The 21,378-nt window shown below is 41.1% G+C and overlaps 3 protein-coding genes across 4 annotated transcripts; 2 read left to right on the top strand and 1 right to left on the bottom strand.

Moving 5' to 3' along the window:
- The first annotated feature begins 388 nt into the window (after positions 1 to 388).
- On the top strand, positions 389 to 6,070 carry LOC111267179 (CAAX prenyl protease 1 homolog). 2 transcript variants are annotated; one of them, XM_022845252.2, is made up of 13 exons: positions 389 to 405; positions 1,099 to 1,241; positions 1,576 to 1,671; positions 1,886 to 2,032; positions 2,298 to 2,364; positions 2,638 to 2,774; positions 2,883 to 3,112; positions 3,289 to 3,478; positions 4,029 to 4,052; positions 4,360 to 4,537; positions 4,815 to 4,963; positions 5,180 to 5,275; positions 5,514 to 6,070. In XM_022845252.2, exons 2-13 carry the CDS (start codon positions 1,140 to 1,142, stop codon positions 6,027 to 6,029), a joined length of 1,932 nt encoding a protein of 643 aa, XP_022700987.1. In that variant the 5' UTR covers positions 389 to 405; positions 1,099 to 1,139; the 3' UTR covers positions 6,030 to 6,070. The 2 variants fall into 2 exon arrangements, with proteins under 2 accessions (XP_022700987.1, XP_022700986.1); XM_022845251.2 differs by lacking the exon at positions 389 to 405 and adding an exon at positions 850 to 909.
- A 261-nt stretch (positions 6,071 to 6,331) lies between these two features.
- LOC111267180 (SMAD family member 4) lies at positions 6,332 to 15,556 on the bottom strand. Its single transcript, XM_022845253.2, has 10 exons — positions 14,622 to 15,556; positions 10,660 to 11,132; positions 10,191 to 10,482; positions 9,829 to 10,062; positions 9,398 to 9,574; positions 9,153 to 9,245; positions 8,687 to 8,799; positions 8,410 to 8,493; positions 8,119 to 8,227; positions 6,332 to 8,026 (listed from the first exon to the last, which is right to left on the bottom strand). The coding sequence occupies exons 2-10, from the start codon at positions 10,941 to 10,943 to the stop codon at positions 7,670 to 7,672; spliced, it is 1,743 nt and encodes a 580-aa protein (XP_022700988.1). The 5' UTR covers positions 10,944 to 11,132; positions 14,622 to 15,556; the 3' UTR covers positions 6,332 to 7,669.
- Positions 15,557 to 17,190: 1,634 nt separating this feature from the next.
- LOC111267173 (uncharacterized) lies at positions 17,191 to 20,493 on the top strand. Its single transcript, XM_022845242.2, has 3 exons — positions 17,191 to 18,200; positions 18,367 to 18,810; positions 19,185 to 20,493. Exons 1-3 carry the CDS (start codon positions 17,881 to 17,883, stop codon positions 19,840 to 19,842), a joined length of 1,422 nt encoding a protein of 473 aa, XP_022700977.1. The 5' UTR covers positions 17,191 to 17,880; the 3' UTR covers positions 19,843 to 20,493.
- The last annotated feature ends 885 nt before the right edge of the window (positions 20,494 to 21,378 follow it).

The following is a 21,378-nucleotide window of genomic DNA, read 5'->3' on the forward strand; positions in this document are numbered from 1 at the left end:
CTTTGCAAAAAATGTATCACCACCACTCTAATTTTATACTTTGCGTACGCACCATCTTTTCACGCCATAGCCAATAATAGTTTATATACCAACAAGAAGTAAGGCGATTTTAATCCAATTAACAAACTAGTATGATTTTCTGTATGTATCTTAGTTTCTTGCGAAGATCATGTGCATGCGTGAATGAAAATGTTCACTTCGCCCGTTGTCGAAGCAAACCTTGATAATTAGAGACATTCTAGTAAGTAATACAGAATAGTTCCACAGCTCAACGCACAAAACGAGAATAAGATATTATGAAGCTCGGAAAAGATTGTATGAGTTGTATGAAACTTCAGGGAAGCTGGGGCAATAAGCACGTACAACTACTACACTCCAGACTTACATAGTGAGAAACCTAACTAGGTAAGTACGGCAGCATTTTTTTGTTGTTTGAGTAAGCAGACAAGCCGTCCTCGGCACATCAGTCCACGATTAAGCAATCAATGAAAGAGAAGTAACTGGATTTTCTGTCATCGATCACACATATTCGGCTACTTTTTAGACGTCGGGCTTAACGCAAAATCTATTCAGCATGTGTCCATTTACCATCAAAGCACCCAATTGTCCATCTACGTACCTCGCTCCTCAAAGTACCTTCCTTATCGAGTGGAAATGATTGATGATGTTGTGAAGCAGTGTATCTTACCGTACTTTACATAGGTCATATTGCATTAACGTCATGCACTCATTCGCCCTGTCTCTATGTAAAAACAGTTTTGAGCTGCCTTGTAATGGTGACTGGTGAATCTACCTTGAAATCTGAATTCTATTGATCTGAAGCGGTTATATAAAAAGATTATGTAAATCTAAAGGCGAACTTTGAAAGGTCATATAGAAATTGTTAGTTCTAAACGACGAAGCTTGGAGGTCGGGTCGGTCGATCAATGGCTGTTCAAACAATTCTCTGAATTACGAAATTATTGTGAAAATTTCGCCTCGTCACAATCGTCATTCAATTTTCGGTGTTTACCAAATCAAATTTAATAATTCAATTAATATTATGTAGATTTGGCTTCTCATTAATATCGAGTGTGGTATTTTCTCTACTTATTCCAGCCAAGTTTCGGAAACTAAATTGACAAATAGAAAACTTAGATATGGTTCGCTGCGCGCGACCAACCAAAAAACCCCCGGTGACGGGGGTACAAGGCCCCCATCGTGAGGTGATGCCGTCAATTCAGGAGCTTTTAACTGAACAGGTATGTTTAAAATATCTCTACTCTCCTTAAAATATGGGCGTGTCGTTCAAGTCCAATGGATTGTTCAGAACTCTAAAACTTTAATTTCTAAATGCATTTGTTAAGCAAACTCATACTTTTGATGCGAGTTCGGCGAGGTACAGTCAATCGTAAGAAGATCACAGCTTGACCATGTGTACTAATCGATAGCGATCAATCATTTCTTCTATTGAACGCGGTAGCTTAGAGGCGAAGCCTCTGGTTAAAAGAGACCAGGGGTCGTTGGTTTAAGGACTGCCAACAACCCAATCTGGGTGAATAAAAAAGGTAAATTTTTTTTTATTTTATTTATTAGGTGTCCGGCGCCTGGGCGCAACCTGGGTTGTACTTCTTTACCGTTGCTTTTTTATGGGTCAACTATTTGTGGCAAACGTACCTTCTTGTCAGACAGGTAACATTTTTTTGCAATTCTGTTAGCTGAGAGAAGCTGAGAAAAAACTTTGTTCTATGTTTCAGTAAAATAGATTATTTAATTTTCGGATTCCTTTACGTTCATACATGTATATATGTATATATATATATATAAGATGTAGGATATATATTCATAAGCTGGCTGGTTTCATAATTGATCAATTGACTAATCGCAAATTGGGAATGCATTTCAGTACAAAGTATTGAAAGGTAACCCGGTACTGCCTTTAAAGTTAAAACGCATTTTGGACCCTCAGTATTATGCAAAATCTCGCGCGTATCGACTCGATCGGGTATTGTTCGCTATCGTACAAAACACACTTACACATGTTTATACCATTGTAAGTTGATAAAAAATCGACCCTTCATTTTTTTTTAGTTCAACAAGTTTCACTTAACTATTATATTGAATTGTTCAGAATAGAATAGCGAAATTAAATAAATTAATAAATTCATTTAATTAATGATAAAATAGTTAGGCTAATCCCTTCCCTATGTTGGCATGCGTATGAAACATTGTAATTAACTCTAATTTGAATTAGTGCGAGTTTTTCAAATCTGTAGAATACACAAAAGTAAAAATCGAAATTCAATTTTTTGTGTTAGCTCATCCTCAACTATGAGATTACTCCCAAGCTTTGGAATTGGACAACAGGGTTTATTGTTGCAAGAGGTAAGATTTTCATTGTAAATGCTGAAAACAGAAAGTGTTTAACCAAATTTGGAACTTCTACACGATATTTGGTGCGTCTTCACTGAAGTGTGTAAACAGCTCATACCCTAGTGCTGCTCTTATGCTAAAGGCTCAGTCAGGTAAAAGCCATAACCTGGGGCCAAGTGCAGGAAATTACCGGCTCGACGCCTTTACAATACGACAAATGGTATACGATATATATCTTCTTCTATAAGAAAACGAAAGTATTAATGGCGACCATGTTCTCTCCAGGGTATAAGGGAGACCCCGAACTTATTGCGTCTGTTGTGTTCATCTCGCTGTTACTGCTGATTTCCGGTCTGGCATCGCTGCCGTGGGATATTTACGCTACGTTCTTCATTCAAATAAAGCACGGCATTAGTAAACAGGTTAACATACTTCACGGTGCTGCTATAATCCTGATAGTAAAGTAAGTTGGGTCTAGTATTGTTTACAAAAGCCTGTTACAAACTGAAAGCGCAAATGTGTTCTTTTAGTCGATGGCGTGCTACCTGCGCGAAGCTATGAAGAGTCTACTGATTCATCAAGTAACTACGCTGCCAATGTCATGCACACTACTCTACCTGGTAAAAAGAATTGGTCCGTGGAGCTTTGGGTACTTTTGGGTAGCTCGCTGCTTGCTGAGCATTCTTCGGGAGACATTTTACATGACACTTATTGCGCCTTACTTCCAAAAACTTTACCCTCTCCCAAACAATAGACTAAGGTAAGGACTACATAAATAAAATAAAATACCGAGTTTTTCCGCGTCTCGGACCAGTGAATTGCAATGAAGTAATCGTGTTACCGTTTTTGCGCTTACCTAGTAAAACTCTTAATGGGATCACTGTTTATAGAGATAAAGTTGACTCTTCATTGCCTTAACGCTACGTACTTACACAGGTCGGCCGTCGAATCACTATCGACGTCTATCGGCTTTCCTCTGAGGGAGTTGTATGTGTTTGAAGTATCACAGTATACGACGATTAGCAACGCGCACATTGCCGGCGTATTCAAGGGTAAAAGCATTATACTTTTTGATACTCTCCTAAAACATGAAACTGTTCCACTTGACGAGTCGCCGAAATCGAAGGTAAGTGCCCCCTTAATTACTGGATTTCATTATCACTGGTGATAGCTCTCTAGTTGTCCTTAGCTTGGTGCATAGCAGGCAGCACAAACCACGTGACGTATTTTTCGAGGACAGTATTTGCGCAGACTCGAGATGCAGCTTCGAAAGTCGTTCAAGGTTGCTTGGGAACGGGCACTGCCGTGTAAATCGCAATGAAAGTCGCAACGGTCGAACGCTCCAAAATTGTGACTTCGTGACCAGAGTTATCGGGAGACGCTGACCTATGACTTAAGGACATAATGACCTCAACTGGAATTTAAAAAAATTAAGCATATTTATCTTCTACTTGCTATCATGAACCTTTCTGATCTGGTAGTCGTTTGTAGAATGATTCGTAGAATTCACCGAACTCTTCGGTACGTCTGAAGTTGCGAAGTACTAGTGTGTCGAATGAAATATCCTATATTATTATATACTATCCTATATTACTAATATATTACTTATATTTGGGTACTGCTTTGAAAATACTGAAAATCGTCGCTCCTGTCGTCTTTTGGTCGGTTTCTGGTAGAGCAAAGCGCAGACTGAGAAAAAGGTTTGTGTGATACTTCAGATGACTATAGATTTGGCTGGAAGAATACTTAGTCTAATCTAAAGTTAATCTGGACTTTAGCAACATGTATAATGATACACTACATAAATATGTCAAAGAATTTTGTCAAATATTTTAGCAAGATCATGATCTAACAAAGGGTATATAAGACCAGGACGAATTTTAGTATCGCAATACTGTAGTTGATAGGTGTCCAGTTGTGAAGTTGCGTATCACAATACGGTAGTTGTTAGGTATCAAGTTGTGAAGTGGCGTGGCCTCTTTTCACGTCTGTTTTCGATAACTTCAGACGCCGAAAGCGAACTTAAACAGCAGAGTGCGATTCAGTCGCGGACCGAAAGATGATAGTTGCAGAACGAAGACCCATTATAGCCGTAGAAGATTCCCTGATGAGGACGTGCTGGCAATAGTCTGCCATGAAATTGGGCACTGGAAAATGTCGCACATCCCAAAGTTGTTCATATTGGGTACGATTCGTAGTTCCGCAGTCTGTGTCTTATAAGTCCTACCTCAAGTAAGGTGTTATTTTGAATTCAATGCGGCGCGTGATAAACGAGCAAATTGCTAATACAATGTAATGTGAAGAACTGAGAATGTAGCTGCATTAAAAAGCGAACGTAAGGACGATTTCTCCACGGTCGTCCTGATATACTTCCACGCCTCAACAATCTATAGCTAAAAACTAGATAGGGTTGCAGTTAGAATATACAAAGGTAGTAAATTTTTGCGACGGTTTGTTTGCAGCTGAACTCGACAATTTGATAAATCATCTGCTAGTCGGGCTCTTATACCAGATGCCGGGTATATTTAGGGCATTTGGTTTCCATAAGGACACTCCCGCTCTCATCGGTGTGGTACTTGTGGCAGGTCTTCTTATCACGCCATACAACGTGGTGAGTTTTTCGGATATTTCGGAGATATACTAAGGCGCGTAGTCTATCTATTTTAAACTATAAAAAAAAAAATAGGGATACTGTAGCTAGATAGTCTCTTCGAGCACAATTATAGACTGGGTGCTGGGAAATGTTGTTTACATTAATGTCCATCCCCAACGTCAAGGGCTAAACATTGCGGATCCTATATGTAAAGCGTTTACTTCTTTTACGCAGCTAATGAATTTCCTGAGGACGTGGTACAAGCGACACTGCGAAATCCAAGCGGATCAGTTCGTGCATAAGATGCAACAGGGACCTTATATGGAAAAAGTTTGTTACATTTAAGCCAGCCACTAAAGTAAATTTCGAATAAAAAAATTCGAAATTTCAAGTTCTCTATTACGTGCTATTGAACAGGTTATAAAAGGCACGAGTTACCGCTTACTTTTTTAAAATTTGCAAAAATATCAAAAAATTTTTCCGAACTAAACGTTTGATGATACGCTACTGTCAGATCGGCCGCTAGTAGTAAGTCGATTTTTCGAAATTTCGTTGTTTCTGTTCGCAGGCGGTGATTACGATGAACATGGACAGTCTTAGCTTTCCGCTTTATGATCCGATATACAATGCATGGCACAATTCACATCCTCCACTGCCGCAACGTATCGAGATCCTTCGCGGAGATTATACCGGAGCGACCGGCTTATCCACATGCCATCTTCGTGGACAGCCAGCCTATTATTCGCCGGGATCTGTTGGGCCAAGCAGCAGACCGGCAGTTCGGGCACAATTTTCCAAGGCGGCAGGGAAAATGGTGAAGTCCCCTGTCCATTCAAAGATGATCCTTAAGGGATCGAAGGTAGCGGTTAAGACCCGCGGAGTAGTAGTTAAGGTTATACCGGGTGTAACATCACGTAGTCCACAAATTAAATTACCAAGTGGTAAAGTTACTTCACCGAAGGCGGCCAGCGAAAGTGCAAAATCAGGTTCACTACCAACCCAGGCGGCACAACCGGTGCAACAACATCCCACCAGCGGAGGACCGTCTCAAAGCAGTGAGCCCCAATCTGGGTCGCCAAAATGAAAATCTGTTGAAATACAGCCAGCAAAATTGGATTGCCTTTATATTTGCGTCTTTATTTTTTTTGCGTCTCGCGTCTCATCATGAGCAACCGTTGTTAACAGGAAATTGTTGCGTTGTACAGAGATCGTTAACCGTTAACAGGAAATTGTTGCGTTGTACAGAGATCGTTATGTGGCACATGGAAAGCGGTGCATATTCCTGCGATTAGATGGCAGGTGCTACGTGGTTATAGCCCTAGTATAAATACCTTGCTGCTGCGATGGTAAGCCACTTGTGGTGATGATATGAAATAGACCGAAAAATTATAATAATATCTAATTTATTTATTACATTTCGAAAAATTATATCTAATTTATTACATTTAAAATATAAATTATAAGCGACGGATTAGACCATTCCCCGACAACAACGACGGGAAATAAAAAATTACTCGTTGAACTATATTCAATAGTCCAACGGGTACTTCCATTATTTCTCCGCTCAGTCAGACGCTAATATGATAAACACACACAAATACAGGTGGTCGAATAATCTATATAAATGTATAACTCCACTGCCTAAATATATATACACGTTCCTATATAATTGCAGTAAATATAATATTCATTATCGCTGCCACCAGTATCTTCAAAGTCGATACAATTGAGCATTCACTGTTGGGAGGCCTGCTACCCAGAAACATTATTTCCGCCATTGACAATTATAGTATATACATGTGTATCTGATCCGCTATAGATTACAAAACTAGAGAAATATCTTAGGCCACACACGAATTTTTGCGATGTCCTGATCTTGTAATACTTATAATAACCTATGTATCGCCAATTCCATGGGCCAGTGGAGCTGAAGTGTGTATTGGGGATCATTGTAGAAATCATTTTTTTTTTTAGACAAACACTTAAAATTCGAAGACAAATGACACCATCAGTTAAATCACGCACGATTCGGCCAATGAGTATTAGATAGTTTCATAGACCGAAAGAGGAAGTAGAATTTTTTTTATTAGCGAAATTTTTTTAACGCGACAGGTTAATCCGTGTCGAAATATTACTAGTTCACAGAAGGCAGATTGTAACTATTATGCGGAGACCGATTACGCGTAACAGCATTTCTAGGTGAAAGTTACCACCAATATATGGACAAAATTGGGAACAATGATCTACGCGGCTCTTTTATAAATATACATTATGTTGGCCAGCAATTTAACACTTCATGTATTTCGATAATGTGCTAGAAGACTCAGCCTGAAAAAGCAACTACGTTATGTTTTAAGACTACGTAAAAAGAGCTTCTTCAATTAATGTGTTCTCAATTGAGAATTCTGATTCACGCAGTGATCTCAAATGGGAAAAGCCAAGCATAAATCGTAGGTTTTTTCAGGCGTCTCTGTTGCTTCGTTCAATATTTACAACATTAATTAACTTTTTACAGCTCTTCAAAACAATTTCTATTAACTGGAATGAGAAGCAAATACGAATACCGAAGTATCTTGGTCGCTGTACGAGGCCGTGCCGAAAAATCTACGTAGACATACGTGAATTCGATTTCATTCTATTTCGCCTGTGTCCCACCGTGTCCCTTGCTTCTCTAAACCCCATGCCCCTTTTTCCTTCTCTTTCGGCCCCTTCTTCTAGCTGCCCCTACTCGTTTGTCGGATGTTGTGGGATGCTATGTAACACCTCGTCTAGCAACTGTAGAGCGCGATGTAGGTGAACTTCGAGCCAACACGGAGTCTCTTTAATCGTAGCGCGCCGATAGTCGGGACCCCAGCCTTTAACGAAGCTCAATCGGAGGATGCAGAGTCGGCGGAGATCGTCGACGCCGACGCCAGCGGCAGCCGACAATGAGATGGCCGGAGCTAAACTCCCCCCGACCGGTGGGGGAGGTCCGCTCCCGGTCAAATGACCAGCGACGGCAACCGCTTGAGCTGCTGCGGCCGCCTGCGCATTTTGTGCCTGGGTTCGCATCTCCGCATAGCACTGAGCCAAGTCAAACACCTAAAAACCCACAACAATTTGCAGATGACTAATGGAGATGGTAAGCGGTAATACAATTCACGTTCATATTTAATGAAGAAGAATATTCCTACCTTTGTGCATGCACCCGGATAGATTTTGTGAACAGCATCTCCTGGCTGGCGTCCCGCTTCGCGGTCGAGGAAGAAGCTCTGAACAAATACAGCATGCTCTGAGAGACACCTTTTTTAAGAGATGTAATAAAATAAAAGGATATTTTTAATAAAACTATCCTTGCAGAATAACAATATTCTCAATAAGATTAAGAGAAAAAAAGAAGGATAAAACAAACATTCGAGCTTACCAAGTATTGATGAATATTATCATTATTACTATTATTTAGCAAAAATGTAGCAGCAAATCACCTTAGGTAGACATCACCTTCGCCTTTAACGTCAAGCTGAACACCCTTGCCAATGTGCAACCTCGCCCTTTCTGATACTTCAGTCCTGAAATAATTCGTACATGACACAAGTTAGCCGTGAAGTGCTTTGTGGTTACGCGTAAGCGCTCTATGAAATAAACGGGCTAAAGGAGACCCTCAATTAAGTCTCATACGGTCACACATAGTCTAAATAGTCAAGACAAAAGGTAAATCGACATGTGAATGCACAAATGCCATTACTTCCCCATCAAACTCACCGGTGTACATTTGAGAGAGCTCCAAGGCAGAATCTGTTGCCCCCAGCGGGATCTACGAATCCATCTACAAGAACATGCTTCGACATCGACGATGTTTTAAACGTATCACCAACCTAGCATACATCCGACGCGTTGTAGGTCCAAAAATCGTTATTTTAGAGAAAAAATCTAAAGCAATAACTGAACAAAGATAAACGCTGTCTGATTGAACCTACGAAGAAAGGGCAGCGAATATTAAAGAAAATTATTTCAAAATAAAATGCCAATTAAACGGATGACAGGTACACAGATGTTTTTAAAGCTTGTAGTTAAAAGTGCAATGCAGAATGGTATTGGACACCATGTGGGTTACACAGGTTGTGGATCGGCGATAGGTGACGAGTAACAGAACGCCATAAAGCATTTTTTAAGCCGTAAAAAAACAAAATCGGTAGAGCTAAATATATTAGACAATTTAATAATTTACCTGCTGATCGAATTCGAAGTAGGCAATACTGCACCAAAACTCCGGGGCTGGTTGCGAACTCAGTAATGGTGCAGGGTTTAAAGCTTGGCCGCTCTGAAATCAGCAGGAAATTTGTCGAAGTTCTGTCGATTATGCGTAACAGCAAGTTCAAATACAAGCTGTCTACCTACAAAATGAATCTTCTATTATGTGGCAACTTGATACTGGTAGAAAAAACCTGGATAAAAAAACCTATCAGTACAAACCTGTGTTCCCCAATATTGTTGTTGAGGTTGTTGTTGGGAAGCTGAGGACTGATCTAGAGGAGTATACTGAAGGGTACTCCCACCGGTGTACTGAAGAGTACTTGCTCCGGACGCTGATCCTAGCGTGGGGCCCCACCCGCTGTGACCGCTCGAAGTAGATGTGGCTGGGCGACCAGACTGGAGTAACGGGCATTGATTAGCAGAACTTAACGTATCATTAATGGTTAGTCATCGTCCCACGTTTAGTACGTGAAATATAACGTCGTAAAGGCGCACCTAACTAGTTTTTCTTCCTGCTTAAGAAAGACGCAGTGACTGGGCATTGCAGGATGCTACTAAGAAGAATAAAACTGACCCGCGGAGACAGGCATTATATGCATAGTTCGACCCATTGATCTTTTCTTACAATACATTTCTAGCATTCGATTTACCGCTAACAAGAAAGGGTTTTGCCGCTGCTGCTGCTGCTGCTGTTGCTGCTGCTGTTGCTGGCTCTCCTGACCAGCCATGTAGCCACTTCCCATATCTGCACCGTAATATTGGTTCTTGACCATATCATCATCGTTATGTAATCCGTGTCTTCCGTGTCCTGACTCGGGGGTACCCGCTGACGATGAGGGTGCTTGCAGTGACAGGGAAGATAAATCCAAGCCTGGAGAAACCACCTATATTAACAAAAGGTATGTATATAATTGATGCATATAATCAGCTTAAAAATCGTGTTAATACAGAAGAAGTAATTTCTGAGAAAATGGAGTAGAAATGGACAAGCTGCAGTTGAGCGAGTTCTTACCCTTTCGTAATGATAGGGATTTACGCAAACCCAGTCGGCTTTTAGATCAAACGCATACTGGCAGCATTTCAAATGCTTCAACTCGTTTTTATGCAGATCAGGCCAACGCCATATCCGTGCATAAACCGCATGTGGGAAGCCTTTCCGGCCAGCGACCTGCAATCTGCCATCAAGCGTCCGCTGTATCGTGACACATTTCGATGGGTGTGCCCCATTGGTGGTGATTGCTGTGATGAGCGAGTCTAACTCGTCCCGTTTTTCTTTGAGCTTTTTCACCAATGACTCGATCGCTCTGTGAAAATAGAAACATGCGCATATATATATTCGCAGATACATATGCATGTAAACACTGAAGTCTGTCATTTTAATCACGATCTTCTCGCATGCCAGACGAAATTCACAGGCAACTTTAATGCACGGGCAAACGCAAACAAGTTTTTTTTTTTGGACAATACTGATGATAACCTACCTCTTAGCAAATGATTCACTTTCGCCCCCTTGCCGATGACACATAAGGCTATGCACAATTGATAAGCAGGCATCTGCTGACGTCGGTGCTGCCAGGGGGGCTATGCTGCCGACAGGTGGGGGCGGATTTTGCTGCACTTGTTGTTGGCTAGGAGGTGGTGGTGGTGGTCCCATTGAAGGAACGTGGCCCCCAACATGGTTAACGGGTGCCCCGGCGGGCATAGCACCTATTCCCCCTGAATGATCCATGACAGATGCATCCATCGATGAATATGACACTGCCATCTTCCTATATTTCAGAGTTGATTTCCATTGACAGTGATTTCAAGTTGTTAGGCCGAAGCTGTCCGTTTAATCCAGGCACGTTGGTTTACTTGTTTAGGTGCACCTTGAATGGGATTTATGTTCTAGGGTTCGGTGGTTCTGCTGCCAGCCAAAGATAACTCATTTTAACATGGTTTCAGGAGGCTGAACCTAAAACAAAATGAGGGAAGGAGAAATAGACCATATGTGCAGTTTTCGGCAAGCGTAAAAGCAAAAATCTAGCGTTTGCACTCCTTTTCATGAACGCTAATAAAGTTGTATTCAAAATTATTGCAGAATTATCTAAATCATGAAGCTATCTAATTATCAGTGGACTTTGGACCTACACATGCCTTAATCCGTATAAGGCTAAAATTCAAAATCGCTTCACAAAGATTCTCCCGAAGATCGTCACTTTGTTCAGCGTTACAGATTATAATATATAATCTGGTCTCACTCCAATCTCATCGGACGCTGTCATAGGTTACCATGCTATAGCAAGTACTCCGCCGAATAAAAACAGCCTGATATTTACATAGTTACCGTTCTATTCGTTTCACACTGTATCTGAGGAGCTACTGATGTCGAACTGTTTGTGTAACGAGCATTAATAAACATTTTTATATTATGGATTTGCTCCGCAACTTACTTTGCCATTGTTATTATTCGTCAAGAAAGTATCGTCTGCAAATAACCTTCTATTTTTACGCGTAAATTATCTCTTTTAAACTTTACATGTAAAAAGCTTACGCTATATCTTCAACGCAAGTATACGCTTGGCCATCTACTCGTATATGCTGTACGTGTAATGTTTACTCGAACGGCCAAAAACCGTTCTTTAGAAAGCGTAGAAGTATGAACAAGATATAGTATGAAGTCAGTCTGGTAAGGCTAACGATGAATTTAGACACTTCCGTTGTTTGCTCAACGATGGTAATATACGTAGTTGGACATAAAGGACCCACATAGAAATGTCTCCTATTGTCCATTTTGTGGCAACGAACAGCGCTGAATAGCAGCTAACTACTGAGAAAACGTTTTTTCAAAACTGATTACACTTCCTGTTATTAACACAGTCTTTACCTCGATTCTGTTAGCCGTAGCGCTGTTAAATGTCAGCACTGCCAGTTAGTATGCACGTACAATGCCAAATTTAAAATGGATTAAGAAATGACCTAAGGCAGCCCTATCAAAGACTTTACCAATTATGTTAGATTAGGCACTTTTGTTAGTTCTCACTTAGGGCAGTCGCCTGTGTTTAAAGTCAAAAACACCTCACTCGTCCTCCACCGGATTTCTTCCATAATTCCGGCCCGCCTTCACTGCTGTCACGTCGACGATTAGTCAGGACTTAGTTTTATACCTACGCAAACCTCCATAAATCAAGGACGTACCTAACGTAATTGCGTCCGATTACTTAATGATTATCGCTACGGTCCGTATGAGACACATTCCAGTACTGTCAATCATGTTTCAAATTAGACCAATAAAGTTCGGCTTGGATGTGCTACACGCAGTAAGTTAAAAGAAGTTTTAAATTCGTGTTTACAGTTGAGTTAACCCAGCTGAGCTGAATTATATACTTATACAGTGTCATTTATAGTAGAAAATCAATTTAAATTGGTTATATAGGGATAAGATAAATCCTACTGAAATTAATATAACTTCCAACTCGTAATTTGACCCTAACTGGAAAAAGAATCAAACACGTTGCGAGGTATAGATTTTCCATATAATTTTTATTAACGATACGAGATTAGCAAACATCTATGGGATTTCAATATACATGAGAAATCCAAGTCCTTGTCTATTACGCGATCATTTTTATTCCACTCATAATAATAATAATAGGGATCAAGAAAACAGGACCAACAGGATAATTTTTTCGCAGTATGCTTCGATATAGTTAGTCGAATTTATTCGCCCTTTGCAACTGCTCTGTGAGCTTTTATCTCAATGGGCTGTCAGCCACGGTAACTCCAACTAAAATAATTTCGTCCTACTCTAATTGATCATTGTTGGGAAGCTGTTTTGATACCTATTTACGATGATTTTGACAGGAACACTATTAGCTCTCAAGTCCCCTGCCGGCTAAATAAGAGGATGCCACACCAGCAAAATACAGTTTGGTCGTTTCTAAGCCAAATTAGCTGAACCTAACATAATCCATTTTATATATACTATGTTTACCTATAGTTAGCGAATATAGGCCTGCGGAGATATTAGCAGGTTTCAAATTGAGGAAAATTTTTGCAAGTCCTTCGACAGCCTGCATTACTGCCGATTGTCATGTAGCTTCTGAAAGGTTCAAGAATGACCCCTGCTCCCCAATCCAAAGATCCTCAATAGAATTCAGTTTGGAACATATTAGCAAGGTTTAATAAGAACAAATCAATCCAGAAATGGTTTCCCGCTCTAGTTGGATTAAGAAGTCACCCTATCGATGAGGATAAAGTTGTTATAAAGAAATTATGTGTGACACCATGATCCGAACAATCAAGTGTCAACTATAATCGGGAATCTCAAGTGGCGCCGCCGACTCATACTATGTTAATAAAATTAGGCTTACTTTTATCGGTGTCTTATTAAATTATACTATATTAGGTAACTGCAAGTAGTTAAATTTTTATTCAATAAAATCAAATAGTCGCAAATCCCGTAGATAATCCAGACAGATATTATGAACAGAAATCTAGCATCGCACATAACGTCCAGGGGCTCGGTGCGTATCACCGCATGTTTTACGACTTGCCACCTCTATACTAGTTGAACTCAGTACACATACTGTACATGATCCACCAAATGTAGCTCTATGCATACGTTCAGCATGTACGTGCACTAGGTCTTTCGACCTTAAATCTAACGAATATGTGTTAACCATACCACATAAGTCAGTGCGTGAGCAGCTTTTTTTTTTTCCTATTTACACAGCTTGTTCAGCGCGTTTATCGTTGGCCAAACTTGAAGCTGCAATCCCTGCTCCCTTACAGAAAAAGTTTGGCCTACCAAGTCACCCCATCGACAGGTGTCTATGATACGTTAACCATGGCAAGCTGCTGCATAAATTCAAAGCTTGTCCATAACTGGAATTGATTCGTCCTGCTGGCAGATTCACGTGGCGCGCATCCGCACGCTTATTGGCATTGATAGCTATTTCTAACAACGTGGTAAACTGTAATAGTAACGCGGTTGGCAAGGTAGCGTCATCTTCATTGCTCGCTATCGGCAGTCGCTACGCTTTTCTTCATTGATCCCTTCAAGTATTTTCCATTCGTCTTTCAGTTAGTTCGCTCATAGCCAGTTCTCCCCGACGGCATCGATATCTGAGCGTATAGTTGTTTCGAAATAGTGCTTTCAAGCTACGGTGGTTACAACAACAATGACAGAACGGAACCGAATCACTAGACTGCGTGCCTATTGAGGCGGAATCGTTAATTGCCTATTTTACGCTGTCATCATTATTCTGCAGCTATAGCCAGTAGTTACTCCATGACAAAGGACGCCAAAGGGAAGAGAGTGTCGAGCACGCTTTCCTTTGCATCTCCACCAGCGCAGAGACAGTACGTTCCTCAATTTGCTCCTACAAAGAGTGCGTGAGTTTTTCTAGAGAAAGTGCGCGAAATTCACATTATATAGAATTCCAATGCGGCCGGTACTTACTGTTTGCGATCGCTCCTGGATCGTCTGCGCAGATTGTTCAGTGGATTGATTATCCATAGTAGTAAACGTGAAACGAGCTTCGCCAATTATCGGTGATTTCTCCGGTATTATTCATAGTCCGTTTTCTATAGACGACTCGGCTCCACGCAAGCGGCGCTGACTGATCCGTACTGCTGCTCTATTCTCGTTTTACACTCAATCAGAATTTCTTCTATTAAATAAAATCGAATGTTTCTTTTTTTCCTTTTTTTTTCGCACACAGATAGAACGGCGCCCCAGCCTATGAGCTAGCACGACACCGAAACACACAGAGTAATGACAAACTATTATAATTATCCTTTCATTACGATTACATGGGTGATAGTGGCAACAGCGAAATCAACAGTGAAGGAAATATCTCTTCTGCGCGCTTACGAGCGCTCCACTGATTCTTCGACAGTAATACCCGATACCTGAACAAAGCAACGGCATCACCACCTTGTAGACACCACTATGAACACAAAGGTAGGCAGCTAGATAGTGACTACTGCTACTTCTAGAGCTAGCCATCTAGCTAAGCCCTTCCTCTCACTCACTCACTCTCTCGCGCAGGCTCCGACTATACAGACAAAGAAAGTCAGGCACCAGGGGCACTGGGCGCCTTATTGCCACTACGAGGCCACCAGTACCGGGGGCAGACGGCAATCGACCCGTTAGCGAGAGCAGTTTCCTGTTCACACCCGCTGTATATAGCAGTACAGTGCGGCGGGCCTCAAAATGTTTTGGTGTCTTTCACTCTGGCTGGATGAATGAATTACGGGCATTGAGGCAATTGTCCCGAACGGGCGAACGCACATCAAAACAGGCTGTGAAAAGTAACCTAGGTGTTTGCTATCAGAAAGGTCTAGACAGACTGCTTGCACAGATACAGGCTAAATGGAGGCTTGAACGTATGGAAAAAGGTTAAGGCGCGAAGAGCTCGCCTTTTCAGGCTCCGTAGGACAGCTCAGCAATCCTTAGCTGTGATGTCGCGGACCAACCAGAAACGATTGCAGATACAAGGCGGCCAGGGATAGGGAGGAAGACGATCAAGCCTTTGGCCGTAATATAATTTATCTATCCATATCACGCATTTTCATGTGAAATTATGACAACATGCGGTCACATCATGTTATGATGCTCTAAAAGGGCATAGCTGGTAGTCGTCTTCTGCTGTTAGTGTTCGACTAGATTATGTGATCAAAATTATGAAGGTTAGAAAGGATAACGAGGGGTTGTAAAGTGACAAGCAGACCCGAAAGGTAAAATATTTATTGTTGTTTTTTCAACTATAAAGCTATTAGTATGCCTTGAAAAAATAACAGATGTACTACGCGACATGCAATTACGAATTCCGCTCATACAATGTGTCGGATATGTTCACATGTGAGCATATCAATTTCTGATTAATTAACTATTCTGTTTAAATTGGTATTTGACAGAGATGGATAAGTTATTTTATCATGTAGCAGCCTTTTGTGTCATAGCAAACAGGATTGATTCCGCCCTATTCCTGTCTAATTATTGTCCCTACCGTTTTCCTAAGCTAACTTTGTTGAGCTATGCTGTCCTTGAAAGGTAACTAACACAACTTTATCAATGGAACAATATATATAAGAACGTTGGTTGACATGTTTCAGTACTTTCTGATCTTTTTTGTCTTTGTAACAGCGAGATTTGACGGGACGCAGCTTGGGAATGTCGAACACGCATCATTATATATGCCCGCAGCAAAAGAGGCTTGTGGAAACAAGTGTATTATAGCATTGTAACACAATTCTGTATGGTTCGGATCTACAGCCAGAGGTCCACATCTTACCATTTAACGTTCTATGTCGTTGTTACGGTTGTTTCTTATACTACACTAAAAAGGGGTCAAGTGAAGCAGTTAAGTGATTTACCATTTTAACGTTCCTGGCTATGAGAAAGCTCCATTGGCCGCCGTGAGTCGTGAGCCACTTTGCCACCTCCGCGTTTCTATCGGCTAAACGGTACATTCGCATTACACGACACCTTTTCCGAAATTCTATTCTACGTCTATCAGTCTTGCTATTCCATGAAGACTGCTGTTTTTATAAAATTTTATTAGTTGTTTAAAGATGCCAAATAAATAAGTACTCTAGACGAGTATTGATTTGCGACACGCTCAAAATAATAACAATATTGTGGTTTTTTAGGACGAGCAGAAACAGGCAATTTTTACGATGGTATCATAACCGACGTAGTTCAGATACAGGTTCGCACAGATAATCTATATAAGCCCATCCCTATCGACAAAATCCTAAAGCTAGCTGACAGAACCTAATAAGTATTTTTGTGAAAGCCATAACAAATTTTAGCGCAAGACTCAAGGAAGCTTTAATCTGCCCCCTAAATAAGGCTCAAGTTTGACGACGGCTTCCATCTGCGGACATAACGGAACTTCTTTCGAAAAGTATATAGGGGCAATGTTCCTCGAGTGTCAATATGAAAATGAAAGCAACGAAGCGGGGTAGAAGCCAAAACGCTGCTTCAGATGAAGGAATAATATCGAAGGGTCTACCAGCAAAAAAAATGATCAGCCCGCAATATCTAAGGGAAGTTCATACTCGCGAAGGCTTGTAGAGGGCAAAATAAACGCAAGACAGACGATCCGCTGGAAATAATTTGCCCAAATATTTGATAGCTATTGAAATTTGGCGGGAAGTTTCAAAGAAAAATGTGCCCATTTAGTCAAGAATGAACGGAAGTAATTATATAAGTGCATAGCTACAGTCACTCCTAGCTGGAAAAGCTTTGTACTGCTTACTTTCAATGGCCAACTTAGCCGTTGTGGATATTCCGTTTCATGCACAAGATCCCTTACTGAGGTCATTTCCTTCGGCGACTTCAATCTATTAAACAGTTTCGCCAGTCAATTATTTGCTTTTGCAAATAATTGACTGGCGAATAAAAGGCAACCGTAACTGGATAGCAGCAGGTGAGACTCGGGCACAAGAGATATTGAAGGAAAAAGGATGGGTCGCTGAACGGCATGGCACACAGTGCTGTATCTGGGTTAAATGGGAGAATTATTCATAATTAGTGAATTCAACCGAGCTTCACACTCGACTCACACAAGATAGACCTCTAAAAAACCGTAACTATATACTCCACTGACCATACGTTGTTGTTTACGGGTAGAAACGAAGCTCAATCTAAATAGGTATAGTATTGAAATCAAATACAACTTGATCGAGACGTGTTGATCAATAATAACAGGATGATGTCTTCAAGAGGGCTTTATACGTGCCTAGGTCAGAATTTTGTACCAGTATGCCAGTCGGAGTGGCTATACTCATCAGAATGTCCTGGAACTCACTGCGGCTGCATGAATGAAAAGCACACTGTTCGCGACTCCGCTCGCCTGAAGACCACTCCTTCAGGACCGGCATATTGCCGATGTGGTGCACCTCGTGTCCCGACTCTTAATCACTTGTTCTTAACTGAAGATCTAACAAAAGTACCTCCACGCCTTAAGTATGATAAGAGTAAATATCGCAGTGTTCATGTTGATGGACGAACTTATTTTCTATTACAAAGGTGTGTATATCTATCGGTGATGCCTTACTTGCGAACAATTTCGAGTTTAAAATAGTTTTTAATTTTCCTTAGTTCTTTCAAATTATTTTCTCTTAAATTCGATCCGTATGAGAAATACAAACATGAAAATGTCTATTTGTTGCCTGTTTTGTGTTGTCTTAAGCAGCGAGTACGCTGGTCCGTTATGGACAGAAGAACAGTATAGCGATTCGGTAAGAGGTCAATTGGCATTGAACGATGCTGGGGGAACCGTTGAGTTTGCCTGTGGTCATGGACACGATAATCAGCAGATGAAAAAATGTCTAAAGGACAAACGCATCTTTGGAAGCCATCTCGGTGCTCGGCCTTCTTCCAGAAGGCCGCAGGAGAGTTACGAAAACCTTGAGCGGTTAAAAAGAGCAGAAATGCGAAACGATGACTTCAGAAGGCCAAGGGAAGTTATCCATAACCGAATTCTAAATCCGGGGCTCCCTAGGCGAATAACTCATCTGATTGTTCCTCGTCATAGACGTTCTTCCATTTCTGTCAGCGGCTCTGAAGTACGCCCTTCTGTTCTACGGGAAGCCAGGTCATGGGGCACATCTGCGGCTTTTCCAAATGGGCGGAACAGGTTAACTGACTATAGTTTGACTCATTCTTAGCTGTTTGTACCCCGACGTATGGGTTCGTCGTTTCTAGAGGTAGAAAAGTTTATAATAATGCAGTTTTCTAATAAGCTATAAGAATAGTTTGTAAAGCTGCAGTCCGCTCCATTTTAAACAGTTCCGAAGCGCTTGCGTTAAGTGATCTGGTAGACATGTTTAGCACGTGTTGCTCTGGATGAATTGGGTATAGTTCTGACAGGTTGTAGTGGGTTTATCTCATATCACTGACCCTTAATAATTTAGAGCTTTATCTACGTTACGAAACCTAAACGGTCTATGGATTTGGTTGAAGCGTCAGATTGTTTAAGGAGACTAAAAGATCGCTCACTATCGCTTTCAGTCGTCTGGAGATACCGAGAACCGCTAACGATGGATATAATCAAAGAAGGTCCAGGTGCCGATCTGGGAAGCCCAAGTACCTGAACAAGAAATCGTCACTAGAACAAAAAATTGCTGAAACCGAATGTTGGCGTGTCCGTAAACATGACGCCAAGTCGAAAGTGACACAGAATCATCAAAGACCAGCTATAATAAAGCAGGAGCAGGTTCGACGCATCCCAAGGCGGTCAATAGGACGTTCCAAGTGTGAATTATTGGGCACTGCTACAGTTTACCGAACTAACGCCAATAATGTGGGTAAATCTAGCACAATCAAGCTAAGTCGCGATGTCCAGAATGATTCCGTTGCATCTCCCGAGAAGGTTTGGAGAGAAAAACAGACGCCGGATGCAAAAGAAATTTCAAATAACACTCACGACCGACGAAGAAACGCTGATGTCCACGAGGCGGACGCATCATCGCTTGATTCATACGCTAGAGTTACGGCGGATAATGAGGTTGTGAACAATGCATCCGTGACTACAAACGAAAAGCTTTCTAGCCCCAAAAGTAACCGGCATCGATCTGTCACATTCAAAACCGGTGTGACTAGTCATGATACGGCCCCGAGGACTTCGAACGAGAAATGCGATACTATTAAAAGTTCCCCTTCATTATAACAGGAGGAATAGACGCTGAGTAGCAGGTTACCACAGTGGCAATCTTATTCCGAACGAAACGACGACTTTGCACGTATAGCAGGTCGTCTTGACGCTCTGCAAAATAGTCAAACTTTCAGGCTCAGGAGAAACTTCGTTTTTCTGAATAGAAAACAAATAGGAACATGGCTCCTTCTAATATATGTGACTAAATTAGGTGTCCAACTTTTTTTGTCAATACCATTGTAGGAAGTGTATTTAATCTGAGACCAACGGAGGAAGTTTCGCAACATTTCGTTGTTATACCCATGCTGAAAAAACTTCATCTTTTAATAACATTAAAAATAATAATCACGGCACTAAAATGCGATAATACACAGACATAGGTCACGATCAATTTCGGCGCTTGTTATATTCCTTATAAGCTAACCTATCTCCTGTGAAATCCGTATGTGACTCGCCCTATGAGAGATACAATGCATTTTGCAGCTATTGAGTAACAGCAACAGGAGAATATTGACTTTTGTTGAGGTGCACAGTCAGACAAAATCTTAGTACCCCACAGGGCAAAACTGATTTTCGTCTCAAGTGAGGGAAGTTACCAGAAGTTATCTGAATGGAACACATTTTTTTGACTCAATAATTGTGAATGGGTTCTACGTTGTCATATCATTACGCGTAGTTTCTTATAGACGCTACTGAAGTAAGCATATAAGGAAGACTGTTAACATTGCAGCGAACAAAGCAATTTAAGGCCAACTGCGCACCTTTATAGTTTATAACGGTACGGATTATAATAAATAAAGCTGTTCATTATAGTTCCGTTTGACCTGCATCGCTTTTAGGTGTTTCCGTCTTTTCTGTAGTTAAACTTATAGCAATTTAGCGATGAAGGCAGCGTAGCGTATAAATGAAAACAACCAAACACTTTTGTGCAGTTATATCAAGTTGGGAGTTCTTTTTTTTCTGAACTAACGATAGGGCGAAATAGCCCTTCTTATTTAGCCGGCCCCCTCGCGGCTTCGGCCTCAGCCGATTCGTCAGAAGTCCTATGCAATTTACATATTTAAAATGAATGTGTGGTCCTTTATCATACCCCTGTTTAACGAGAACAACAACAATTATGCCTGACATCCCATAACACGTCCCTCCATGTGTAGCCAACTATTTCACAAGCAACAGGGCAAAGTCTAGTGCCAAATTAACGCCGGCGGTTACGACGCTGCGATTTTAGGCTACAGAAATTTGAATTATGCTTAGATGACAGGAAATGTAGTACAAAATAGTCTTGAATTGACTGTCCAACCATATGAATGCGCTACTAGTTTCTAACGGCTATGCTGTTATGCCCACCCCACTAACTGTGAAGGAATTCGTTACATGATCTATGATTACACGTTAGGACTTCTGCTACCGGAAGTAAATTTTCTTCAGCGTTTAAGATAACACGCCTACTAGGCATTGCGGACGATGTTTGTTCAACGTTAGGGACGACATCTATGTAGTTAGCCTTGTGCGTATGTCTCGTCCTCAAAGACCTAATTTTGGGCACGTTTA

Source organism: Varroa jacobsoni, unplaced genomic scaffold (genome assembly GCF_002532875.2).
Source record: "Varroa jacobsoni isolate VJ856 unplaced genomic scaffold, vjacob_1.0 scaffold_1154, whole genome shotgun sequence".
In the NCBI taxonomy this organism is placed as follows: Eukaryota; Metazoa; Arthropoda; class Arachnida; order Mesostigmata; family Varroidae; genus Varroa; species Varroa jacobsoni.